Source organism: Pelophylax lessonae, assembly GCF_965119305.1.
Source record: "Pelophylax lessonae genome assembly, chromosome: 1".
Classification (NCBI taxonomy): Eukaryota; Metazoa; Chordata; class Amphibia; order Anura; family Ranidae; genus Pelophylax; species Pelophylax lessonae.
In genome coordinates this window covers 635,564,244-635,576,553 of record NC_138768.1, presented here as the reverse complement: position 1 = coordinate 635,576,553, position 12,310 = coordinate 635,564,244, and the positions used below count along the sequence as shown (strand labels likewise).

At 41.1% G+C, this 12,310-nt stretch overlaps 1 protein-coding gene across 1 annotated transcript; it reads left to right on the top strand.

Annotated features, from left to right (window-relative positions):
* The first annotated feature begins 516 nt into the window (after positions 1 to 516).
* LOC309565085 (uncharacterized protein) lies at positions 517 to 1,275 on the top strand. The gene has a single exon (XM_082269844.1). It carries the CDS (start codon positions 768 to 770, stop codon positions 1,263 to 1,265), a length of 498 nt encoding a protein of 165 aa, XP_082125970.1. The 5' UTR covers positions 517 to 767; the 3' UTR covers positions 1,266 to 1,275.
* The last annotated feature ends 11,035 nt before the right edge of the window (positions 1,276 to 12,310 follow it).

Sequence of the window (12,310 nt, the reverse complement as noted above, 5' to 3'; positions counted from 1 at the left end):
GTGCGAGAAGTTAACAACAGAGTGGACATGCCTGCTTCGGATGGAACAGCATCAGCACTACAGAATATACAAGATACTGAAGCTGTACAAACCACCATGGTCCTGCAAAGCCCATCTGTAGACTGGACATTCCTCAAAGAACAACAGAAAGCAGCAAGTAAAGAAGAAAAGGAGACGTGGATAAAGAAAGGAGCCACATTGAAGAATGGACTCATGGAAGTGGACAAGAGACCACGTTTGCCACGATCTATGTTCCCAGCAGTAGTACAGTGGGCTCATGGTGCCTCTCACCTATCAAAAACTTTGATGAACACCCTGATCAACAAATACTATTTGGCCCCAGGGATCACCCCACTCACCAACAATTTTTGCAAATCATGTACTATTTGTGATAAGTGCAACCCTGGAAGACCGGAGAAAGTGCCCAGAAAACACCTAGCAAAAGCCCAGTATCCTTTCCAGAGAATACAGATTGACCACATCCAGATGCCAAAGAAGTAGCCGATATGAGTACGCTTTGGTGATCATAGATATGTACTCTTCCTGGCCAGAAGCTTTCCCTGTTACCAACATGACAGCAAAGACCACAGCTAAAAAGCTTTAAACAGAAGTAGTGTGCAGGTATGGCGTCCCAGAGGTTATAGAGAGTGATCAAGGGCCGGCTTTTACGGCCTCAGTAACCAAAGAAATATGGACAGCCTTGGGGGTCACACTAGCTTTTTACACCCCATACCATCCACAAAGTAGTGGAAAGGTAGAGAGACTGAATGGTACAAATCAAGTCTAGGATGTTAAAAATGTCCCAGGAGACAGGAATGAGTTGGCCAGACAGTTTACCTATTGCTTTGTTTAGTGTCAGATACACTCCCAGAGGAAGCCATGGTTTATCACCCTATGAGATACTGTTTGGGTCAGCCCCTAGACTAGGATGTTATTATCCGCAACAGTTACAACTTCAATCTGATGTATTGGCTGATTATGTGATTGCATTGTCTCGTGAATTAACCAGCATCCATGCGAGAGTGTTTTCTTCCATTCCAGATCCTGAACTAGATACAGGAACACACAAGCTGGTCCCCAGGCACTGGGTCTATATAAAGAAATTTGTACGAAAACACTCCCTTGAGCCCAGATTCGATGGTCCCTTCCAAGTCCTCCTAGTAACTGCCACATCAGTGAAGGTGGCTGGAAAGAACACCTGGATACACGCCTCCCATTGTAAGAAAGCCCCTGTGCCTAAGGGGGCGGACGAGGACGAAGCATGATTCTATATATTCTTTTCTTGTTGGGAACGACTAAGGGCAACAAGCAGCCATTACTGAAAATAATGGAAAGATCACTTTCTGGTATAATTCTTCTGATACCCATGTCGCCACGTTTGATTTTCATGCATGTAAAATACTCCCATGCCCAAAACTCAATAGCAGATCAGAATGGTATAAGACAGGACATGGGGAACGGTATATTTGTGTCTCCAAGGGGTCATGGGGAAAGAATTGTGCCTATTGGGGAGCAGCAGCTTGGAACACAGGGACACCTTGGGGATACCAACCCCAACCAGCTTATGATAGTAAGGATAGCCAAGGAGAGCCCTTGTTGACCCGTCTCACCTTACATAAACCAGGGCCTAGCATGACACTTGTTCTAAATATACGGAATCCTAGTCCCTCTGATAGGGGTGAGTACGTGCTGGGATGGTGGTTCGGAGGAGGTCATCAGGGTCATAGAGGATCTTTCTGATTGGAAGACATGTACAGCAACAATGAATGGCAACCGGTTAAGAGACAATTCCCACCTAACCCTTCAAAGCCCCATGTGCAGACCCTAGGGGGCATGGTAGCGATGGCAGATCCTACCTTTGAGGATACAATGGCGGCTGAAACCCGTTTCACAGAAGCCAATCTCTGGCTAGAGTGGATGAGGTACAGTGTGAGTAAACACAATAGAACCAATTGTTATGTCTGTGGCAATGCTAGACCACACTTAGGTACAGTCCCATTGAACATACCTGAAGAAACAGAGGAGTGTTTCCTAAGCCTCTTTACTAACACTTCCACTGATTATTCAGCATGTGAGAAATGGAAGGCAGAATACCCTATCAATACCAGGGACCCAAAGCCTAAAGAAGTTATCACAATATATCCTGGGAATTACACCTGTTATGTCCGCTACACAGGGAAGGGTAGAAAATTGGGGACCTTCCCAAGAGGTTACTGTGCCTCTTACAGTCATGCTTCAACTAACTTGGTGCAAAACCAGACCCAACCCCTAGGGGATGTGTACTGGGTGTGTGGAGATATGCATATAAGAACCAGGCTAGAGGGAGAGTGGAGAGGAGAGTGTGCCCTTGCAAAGGCTATCATGCCTTTGCACATCCTGACAGAAAGTGCTCATGACGCACATATCGGTCTGACCCCAGGTAAAAGGAGGAAATGGGAAGCTCTCCTTGGAAGTTTTGATCCTCATATATATATATATATATAGATGCCATTGGAGTTCCAAGGGGGGGTCCCTGACGAATACAAGGCTCGAGACCAGGTCAAGGCCGGTCTTGAATCCCTAATCCCCATAATAACTGTCAACAAGAATGTAGATTGGATAAACTATATATATTATAACCAACAAAGGTTCGTCAACTACACCAAAGATGCATTCCAAGGGATAGCTGAACAATTAGAAACCACATCCCAAATGACCTTCCAGAACCGGATGGCTCTGGATATGATGTTAGCAGAAAAAGGAGGAGTCTGTACCATGATAGATAAGACCAGCACCTGTTGTACCTATATCCCGAACAACACTGGACCTAATGGTAAGATCACATTAGCTCTTAAGAAGTTAGAGAACCTATCAGTTGAACTGAAAAAAAAATTCAGGTGTCACAGACCCATGGGATCAATATTTTAATTGGATGAGTGAGTGGCAGAAAGTCTTGGCACAAATAGGAGTGACTGTGTTGATCATTCTAATCCTCCTTGCTTTAGTGGTTTGCTGTGTACTCCCCTGCTTGAGGAAGTTCATGGAGAAAGCAATAGACCAAACTACACCCACATTCGTGAACCAAGACATAGAACTTAAGGAAGAAGACTATGGAAAACCATATACACCATTGCAGACATTCCCTACCTCTGCCAGCGACCTGTAGGGCCATAGGGAGAGCATCTGACTTCCCATGCGCTAAGACCGTGGCAAGGGGGGTGATTGATTAGCAATCACTCGTCTAAAGTGCGGCACAAAAAGAGTTCCAAGGCGCATGAGGACAGATGAGCTAGGATCGATAGGGACAGGATGAAATAATAGACATTTTAAGGGGGGAATCTGTAATGGATGTAATTGATGGTTTAGTAAAATGCCTATTTCAACAGTATTATATACAAGCTTATAAACCATTTATACCCATTTATGGTATTTCATAGATTTTATGCTATAGTGCTAATATGCTAATATGCTAATATGTTTTTTATGCTGTTTACTTATATGAAATACTTTCCTTGCTCAAACATAATTGCCAGATCACTTTTCTCCTGTAAAATCAAAGCAATAAGAAAACAAGAAGAACGAATGATTTCCAAGATGGCGCCTCCAGTGAGGGACACACCTAGGACAGAAGATGGTCATATCCTGGAAGAAAGTTATATGTGCATAGATACATCCAATCAAATAAGATTATAATTTGACTGTCTAATTTAATGCCATGCCTACAGGACATTTCCTGGAGATGTTCTGTATGGGCTTTATAAGCTTAAAAGGCGGAAGCAATAAAGCAGAACTGTTTTACCCTGACTGCGTCAGTGTCAGCATTTCTCTGTGTGCACACATGCATTACTCTTAAAAATTAGGCCAGGGACGGATATAACTCTATCGGCATTGGTCCGATCTAAAGCAGTCATTTTTGATAAAAAAGCCAATTATTGAAAAAAAAAAGAAAAAAAAAAGAGAAATTGTTTTGATTTTGACTTTGGATTTAGTATCTGGGGGGTCTAAAAAGTGTACATGTGAAGTTTCAGCTCTGTAGCATGTCCAGAACCATAAAAAAAAAAGATAATTTTTCAGTAGAACAGGGATGTGGGACCCTCCTTTAACACCTATATGATCTTTTTTTCTGGTTCTGGACATGCTACAGAGCTGAAACTTCACATGTACACCTTTTAGACCCCCCAGACACAAAATCACACAAAAAAGTTCTTAAAAATTGTCATTTTTGATAAAAAAGCCAATTATTGAAAATTTTTTAAAAAAAAGAGATTTTTGGATTTTTGGATTTAGTATCTGGGGGGTCTAAAAGGTGTACATGTGAAGTTTCAGCTCTGTAGCATGTCCAGAACCATAAAAAAAAAGATTGTTTGTATTAGAAAACTTTCAGCACAGGAGTATGGCTTCGCTGCTGTAACACCTTGCCGGTTTAATAGAAGGCAGTTTTTTGGGTTCTTTGCAGTCAGGAAAAACATCTGAACTTGTGTATAGTGGTACTGTGCACAAGTTCTGATGTTTTGCCTGCCTCCAAAAACCCCCAAAAAATGCAGCAAAAACACACCTGGGCATTTTTTTTTTGACGCTAGCGTTTTATTTGGCATTTTTTGGGGTTCTTTTGAGGCAGGCAAAACATCTGAACTTGTGTATAGTGGTGTATATACACACATACATATATTTATATACACACCTAGACATATATAGGTGTGATAGTAGCAGAAATATACAGTATGCTTGCGCTAATGTCTGCAGCTAATCTTCACTATTTTTGATTAAAAAAGCCAATTATTGAAAAAATAAAAAAAATAAAAGAGAGATTTTTTGATTTTGTATCTGGGGGGTCTAAAAAGTGTACATGTGAAGTTTCAGCTCTGTAGCATGTCCAGAACCATAAAAAAAAGATTGTTTGTATTAGAACACTTTCAGATCACCAATATGGCTTCTCGGTTTCCACACCCTGCCGGTTTAATAGCAGGCATTTTTTTTGGTTCTTTGCAGTCAGGAAAAACATCTGAACTTGTGTATAGTGGTACTGTGCACAAGTTCTGATGTTTTGCCTGCCTCCAAAAACTCCCAAAAAATGCCAGCAAAAACACACCTGGGCATTTTCTTTTTGACGCTAGCGTTTTTTTGGCATTTTTTTGGGTTCTTTTGAGGCAGGCAAAACATCTGAACTTGTGTATAGTGGTATATATACACACATAATTATATGTATATAGACACCTAGCCATATATAGGTGTGATAGTAGCAGAAATATATTACTGTAAATGATTTCATTAGCGCAAGCATTTATTTCTGCTACTATCACACCTATATATGTCTAGGGGTATATATACAGACATATATGTGTATATATACCCCCTATACACATGTTCAGATGTCATGTCTGACATCAAACATGTCCTCAAAAAAGCACTGGCAGTGGCAGCCCCTGCAGCATAAAAAATGCTTGGCTGGTGAGAAGCCATATTCCAGTTCCGAAGCAACTCAGAGAAATGATCATTTCTCTATAGCGGTCACCCTGCTATGGAAGGGTTTTGTCACCCTGCCATAGCAGTCACTGCCAGTTAACCCTACACTACACTACGGTCCCCTTACACTTAACACTTTCCCTACAGAAACTAAATTTTTGAAGCTAACTTAAGTGTAAAGGAGCACTCTAACTACACTAGATATCCCTTTCCTCACACTAATAAATGCTAAATGACACTTTTAAAGTAAAATTAACAGAACTGCTTCCACTCTCTTCCATGTCCAGTATAACAATGCTAGGAATATGGCGGGGGTGATCTTATATACTGGGGGGCGTATTCACTAATGATTGGTCTAGGGACCCCCTAGTCACTCCAATCACATTCCTAGCATTCTCCTGCCCCCTCAATTGGCTTTTGCTAATGGTTCTGGTCCAATCACGGGCTTTTAAAGCCCATTTCCTGAAGCATTGCATTTTGGTCGGTTCTGGTTGCCGAATTCCGAACTTTTTGGGCAAAAAGTTCTAAATTCGGCCGAACCTCGAACACCCAATGTTCGGGCCGAACCGATGGTCGACCCGAACCGTTCGATCATCCCTAATCAGCAGCTGGTGAAGGATCCAATGGTGACATTTCTGAAATAAAGTTGGGTATTCTGTGGACTTTAGCCCCACCTTATTTTCACAGTCAACACTTTTCTTATGTCTGCAGCTAATCTTCACTATTTGAATGGGTACTAGACTGCAGCAGATAAATCAGGAAACTCCCATCTCATTATCTTTTTTTTTTCCCAAAAGCATCTCATTATCATTTAATGGCAAGGACTGGATTTATTTGCATGGAGATCCTCAGCTCCCAAATAGTGGTGCCAGCCCGGTTATTTAAGATAAACCTTTAGATTAACCTCTGTTGTCTGTATTTCTGTATTTTCAGAACATAGACGGTTTTAGATGGCCAGAACTTTGGACTCAGAAATCAGTATTCATGCATGGCCTTCTACTGAATTTACAGAAAATGTGCAATGCTGCAGGCCAAATGGTTATTGCTGTTAGCCTACAGATTTAGATACTTCCTGGTTAACTGACTGACATTTGGCACTACCCAGCTCATGAAACTTTGATCTGAAAATCAAGGGAGCCAGGAGAAAATTCTCAGTGGAACAGTGACTGCAGCCAGTCATATGTGGTCACTATTTTAGTATTGTGACAGTCAAGGGAGCTGCCAGTCTGTAGGGCTGAATGAGAGAAATGTCAATGTGTATAGCTAGCAGAATGGTTCAATGACAGTCCATGTACAAGGCGGACAAGGTTCAGAATAGTCAGGGTCAAATCTGTAGTAAAAAGGCAGACAGAGTTCAGAGAGTAGTCAATATCCAATCCGAGGTCATCAACTAGGAAATCCAAACAGCAGAGCAGGACAGACAAACAGAGAGCCTGGAGCATGTGCTACAAATGCAATCACAAGCCTGAGACTGCAGGCTTGACTGGCTTAAATCAGGTTTGGTATTCATCCAAAGACTGGCCACATCAATCACCTTGCAGGTAGACAGACAGACAAGCAGAATGCCACAGCCAAAGCCGATGCTGGGATAAGTAGCAGGAGTGGTACATGGCTCCTGACAGCCTTTATTATTATTTTGAGCAGCAGTGGTTGACAGTGGTTGAATACCTCTTTGAACAATGTCTGCTGAGGGCTGACCATTATCTCCTAGGCGGAGTCAGGAAGATCTATCCTACTAATCTAATAATATATGATTGTATTTATCTTCCTTGAAACTGTCAGAAAAACTAATAATATGTCTTTGGTGGCTAGCTGGGAGCATCAGATTGTCATAACTGCTCTGAAAAATGTACTAAGAGTCAAGCTGAATTTCAAATTTATAGTACTTTCTGATAGATCTAAAGTTAAAAGTTATATCCATTAAAGCAAAAGAACATTGTGTACTATGTGGATGTTTCTGAAACAGCTCATTTTTCATAAAAGAAACAATGAGATCATGTGTAATGCAAAAATCTTTTTTTTTTTTTTTTGCTGCCAAAGGAGCTACCTTATATAAAATCTTTTGTTCAGTTTGATGATAATTACTGTGGTTATACAGAGTATGATCAAACAAATCATATTCTTGGCAAGTATAATATGACAAAAAGCGCATCCCAAACAAAATAAATTAGATAAAGGTGTACAACTAATTGAACTTTGTTTTTTTTTTACATTTGTTGCTGTACGCCCAATGATTTAGTCTTTCAGTTCTCTTTACTGAAACATTGCTTTATCTGTGTAGTCCAGACATTTTTAAAATAATTTTTCTCTTTTTTTTTTTTTTTTAGCATAATGCCATGAGATTCTTAAAAAAATGACAGAGGGTAGATGTATCTATCCTTGTAAAAAAGCATGTTTGTGAAACTATCTTCTTCATCTTCGCCCATGGTATACGTCGGCATCTAAGAATTAAATAACAATTGCTAACCATTATCATTAAAGCAGACCTGTACCTAAATTTCAAAAGCCTGGCTATCTACCAGTGATTCATTTAATGTGACACAGCAATCAGGAAAAAATTACCTTTATCATACTATACCACACAGTGACTGTGCCTAGGCACCCTCTATTTTTCTAGCCTCACAAAAACCTGCCAGGACTTCAGCAATGGTACAGTGTCTTGCAAAAGTATTTGGCCCCCTTGAACTATGTGACCTTTTGCCACATTTCAGGCTTCAAACATAAAGATATAAAACTGTAATTTTTTGTGAAGAATCAACAACAAATGGGACACAATCATGAAGTGGAACGAAATTTATTGGATATTTCAAACTTTTTTAACAAATAAAAAACTGAAAAATTGGGCGTGCAATATTATTCAGCCCCCTTAAGTTGATACTTTGCAGCGCCACCTTTTGCTGCGATTACAGCTGTAAGTCACTTGGGGTATGTCTCTATCAGTTTTGCACATCAAGAGACTGACTTTTTTGCCCATTCCTCCTTGCAAAACAGCTCGAGCTCAGTGAGGTTGGATGGAGAGCGTTTGTGAACAGCAGTTTTCAGTTCTTTCCACAGTTTCTCGATTGGATTCAGGTCTGGACTTTGACTTGGCCATTCTAACACCTGGATATGTTTATTTGTGAACCATTCCATTGTAGATTTTGCTTTATGTTTTGGATCATTGTCTTGTTGGAAGACAAATCTCCGTCCCAGTCTCAGGTCTTTTGCAGACTCCATCAGGTTTTCTTCCAGAATGGTCCTGTATTTGGCTCCATCCATCTTCCCATCAATTTTAACCATCATCCCTCTCCCTGCTGAAGAAAAGCAGGCCCAAACCATGATGCTGCCACCACCATGTTTGACAGTGGGGATGGTGTGTTCAGGGTGATGAGCTGTGTTGCTTTTACGCCAAACATAACATTTTGCATTGTTGCCAATTTGCATTGTTGAAGAACCTTCTTCAACATGTTTGGTGTGTCTCCCAGGTGGCTTGTGGCAAACTTTAAACAAAACTTTTTATGGATATCTTTAAGAAATGGCTTTCTTCTTGCCACTCTTCCATAAAGGCCAGATTTGTGCAGTATACGACTGATTGTTGTTCTATGGACAGAGTCTCCCACCTCAGCTGTAGATCTCTGCAGTTCATCCAGAGTGATCATGGGCCTCTTCTCCTTGTATGAGCTGAAAGTTTAGAGGGACGGCCAGGTCTTCGTAGATTTGCAGTGGTTTGATACTCCTTCCATTTCAATATTATCGCTTTCACAGTGCTCCTTGGGATGTTTAAAGCTTAGGAAATCTTTTTGTATCCAAATCCGGCTTTAAACTTCTCCACAACAGTATCTTGGACCTGCCTGGTGTGTTCCTTGTTCTTCATGATGCTCTCTGCGCTTTAAACCTACCTCTGAGACTATCACAGTGCAGGTGCATTTATACAGAGACTTGATTACACACAGGTGGATTCTATTTATCATCATTAGTCATTTAGGTCAACATTGGATCATTCAGAGATCCTCACTGAACTTCTGGAGAGAGTTTGCTGCACTGAAAGTAAAGGGGCTGAATAATTTTGCACACCCAATTTTTCAGTTTTTTATTTGTTAACAAAGTTTGAAATATCCAATAAATTTTGATCCACTTCATGATTGTGTCCCACTTGTTTTTGATTCTTCACAAAAAATTACAGTTTTATATCTTTATGTGTGAAGCCTGAAATGTGGCAAAAGGTTGCAAAGTTCAAGGGGGCCGAATACTTTCGCAAGGCACTGTATATGCTGTCCACAACTGTTTTTAATAATTTGATTGATTGATTGATTGATGAATGCTATGGAGTGGATAAAAAACTAGGCCTGTGCAAAAATATCTGCCATCTGCCAACATTTACAACTGCAGAAGGTTGCCTTTCCTTACATTTAAGCCAATGCTGATTTAAGCCTCTCCCTACCCTACTGACTGCCACACATACCCCCCATGAATACAACCCTCCCTCCCAACGAATCCCTGCCATTAAAAACTCACCCAAATGCCCTTTTTTCTAACCTAAATCAGTGATCATGTGATACTCCTGAGCCTTTTCTTTTCCTCTGTGTACAGGAGGTAGGGTATATCTTCAGGATCACTTCCTGGGTGACATGGATACTCCCTGGTTTGCTGTCCAGCGGGGACCTGCCAGGTTTCAGAGGAGAAATCTTAGCTCAAGGGGACCGTCAGGGTCCATCAGGCACATCTACAGCACTAAATTACTGGTCCCCTGCACCCAAAAGTGGCACTGGTGACAGACCTGGATGGCGGAGTTAGGTATGTAAAACTTTGTTTTGATAGATTAATAAAAACTATATTGGGGAAAAAAAGGTTTTAGTCATTGCTTACATTTACCTGTAACCATGCTTCTGTGGGATATTCACTGGTTAGCAGCCTAATTCTTCAAAATTCCTCTCTTGAATTAATGAATTCTGCATGGTGCTACCTGTACAGAAGGAATGTGAGCAGCATTTACTTTCATGGAATGCCAGTTCAAACCCTGGCAAGCTGAAAGGAACTGAAAAGGCCACGCAGAAAAAGTCTTGCAGATCCTGTGTCTGAGATTTCCCCTCTCACCCAGTCATTACATTACCATAAGAAGCAAGCAAAATTTTCCCTAATGGGGACACTGATAGTAGTAAAACCCTTTCAGAGGTCAGGAGTGCAGTAAGCTGTGGTTACTGAGCCAAGTCATTGTATACCTTGCCCAAAGTTTGATATGAAAATGTTGGGGGAGTATATTTAAATCATACTCACTTTAGAGTCACTTTAAGTATTTGAATGTATATTAAATGTATTACTATGTGAACCTTAAAAAATGAAAATGAAATAGACTGTTCACTTTGTAAGGCAAGTTGCAATATGTACAAGTATTATCCCCAAGGCTTATTGAATATGGTGAAAGTTAACTTTGCAAAGAATGGAAAGAAAGGGGGAGGTGCCAACTGAGTGCAGTATTAAGAATCCCTTTTTATTGCCACAGGATTAAAAACACAGGAAACAAGATGACAATGTGATCTTAGTGTAGGTACTCAGTCTATAGTATGGATCCGTCCGGCAGCCCGTGCTTGATGGTTTCTTAGATGCTGGGCAGTGGATGGAAGAAGACAGGTATCCTCTGTTGTAGTGGGAATCCCACGTTAGCTGGAATGGAATGAAAGGACGGGAGTGACGTCAAACAGGGAAACCGGAACTTCGGGCTGGTTGCAGACAGGGCTACATGCTCTGAGCCTACAGCTTCTTCTACTGGCCTGATGCTGCACTGGGAGGTGCAACTTAAATAGGAGAGCACAGGGTGAGTGGCCGCGGGACTACAGCAGCGAGCGAACCTTCCCAAAAAAGCTATACAATGAAAAACGCTATACAATGAAAAACGATAGACGATTCTAAGAGATGCTAAAAATATATATTAAAAAATATAATAAAAAATACCGAAAAATACTAAAAAATATAAAGAAATCCCAAAAAATACAAAAAAATGCGGATAGCACTATTAAATTTAAATTTTCAGCACATAATCAATTCAATCAAACAAGCAATGGGTACATAGGAGAAGGGTTTGTCCCGGGGGGGGGGGGGGGGGGAGAGGGACTAAATTCAGAAACTATAACAATTTTCAGTCTTTCTAGTTATTTACTATCCCAACAAGACATCTCCTTACTTTTTTTGCTGACAACTTAAATTTAATGTTATTATCCTAGACTTATCCTTTATAATTACCAGTTTTACATAGAAACTTGTCTCATATACACGGTGCATTTTTTTGTATTTTTTGTATATTTTTTTGTATTTTTACATATTTTTTAGTATATATTTTTTATATATATTTTTTAGCATTGCTTAGAATCTTCTATTGTTTTTCATTTTATAGTGTTTTTCATTGTATAGCTTTTTTTGGACAGTCCGCTGACCGATGTGGTCCCATGGCCACACACACCCTGTGCTCTCCTATTTAAGCTGCACCTCCCAGTGCAGCATCAGGTCAGTAGAAGGAGTTGTAGGCTTCGAGCCGTAGCCTTTTCTGCAACCACATTGGGGGGTGGGATGATTTGGGGTCCCCTTGTTAAAGGGGGCTTCCAGGATCCGATAAGCCCCCCACCCGCAGACCCCCACAACCACAGCCCAGGGTTGTCGGGAAGAGGCCTTGTCCCCATCAACATGGGAAAAGGTGCTTCAGGGGAACCCCAAAGCACCCTTCCCATGTTGAGGACGAGTGGCCTGGTATGGTTCAGGAGGGGTGGGGGGCTCACTTGCCCCCCCTATCCTGGCCCGCCAGGCTGCATGCGTGGATAAAGGTCTGGTATGGATTTTGGGGGGACCCCACACCATTTTTTTCCCCTTAAAATCTGTACCAGACCCAAAGGGCCTGGTA

Coding starts and splice junctions, on each gene's coding strand:
- LOC309565085 (XM_082269844.1), top strand. CDS start 768: ATGGTACAAATCAAGTCTAGGATGTTAAAAATGTCCCAGGAGACAGGA.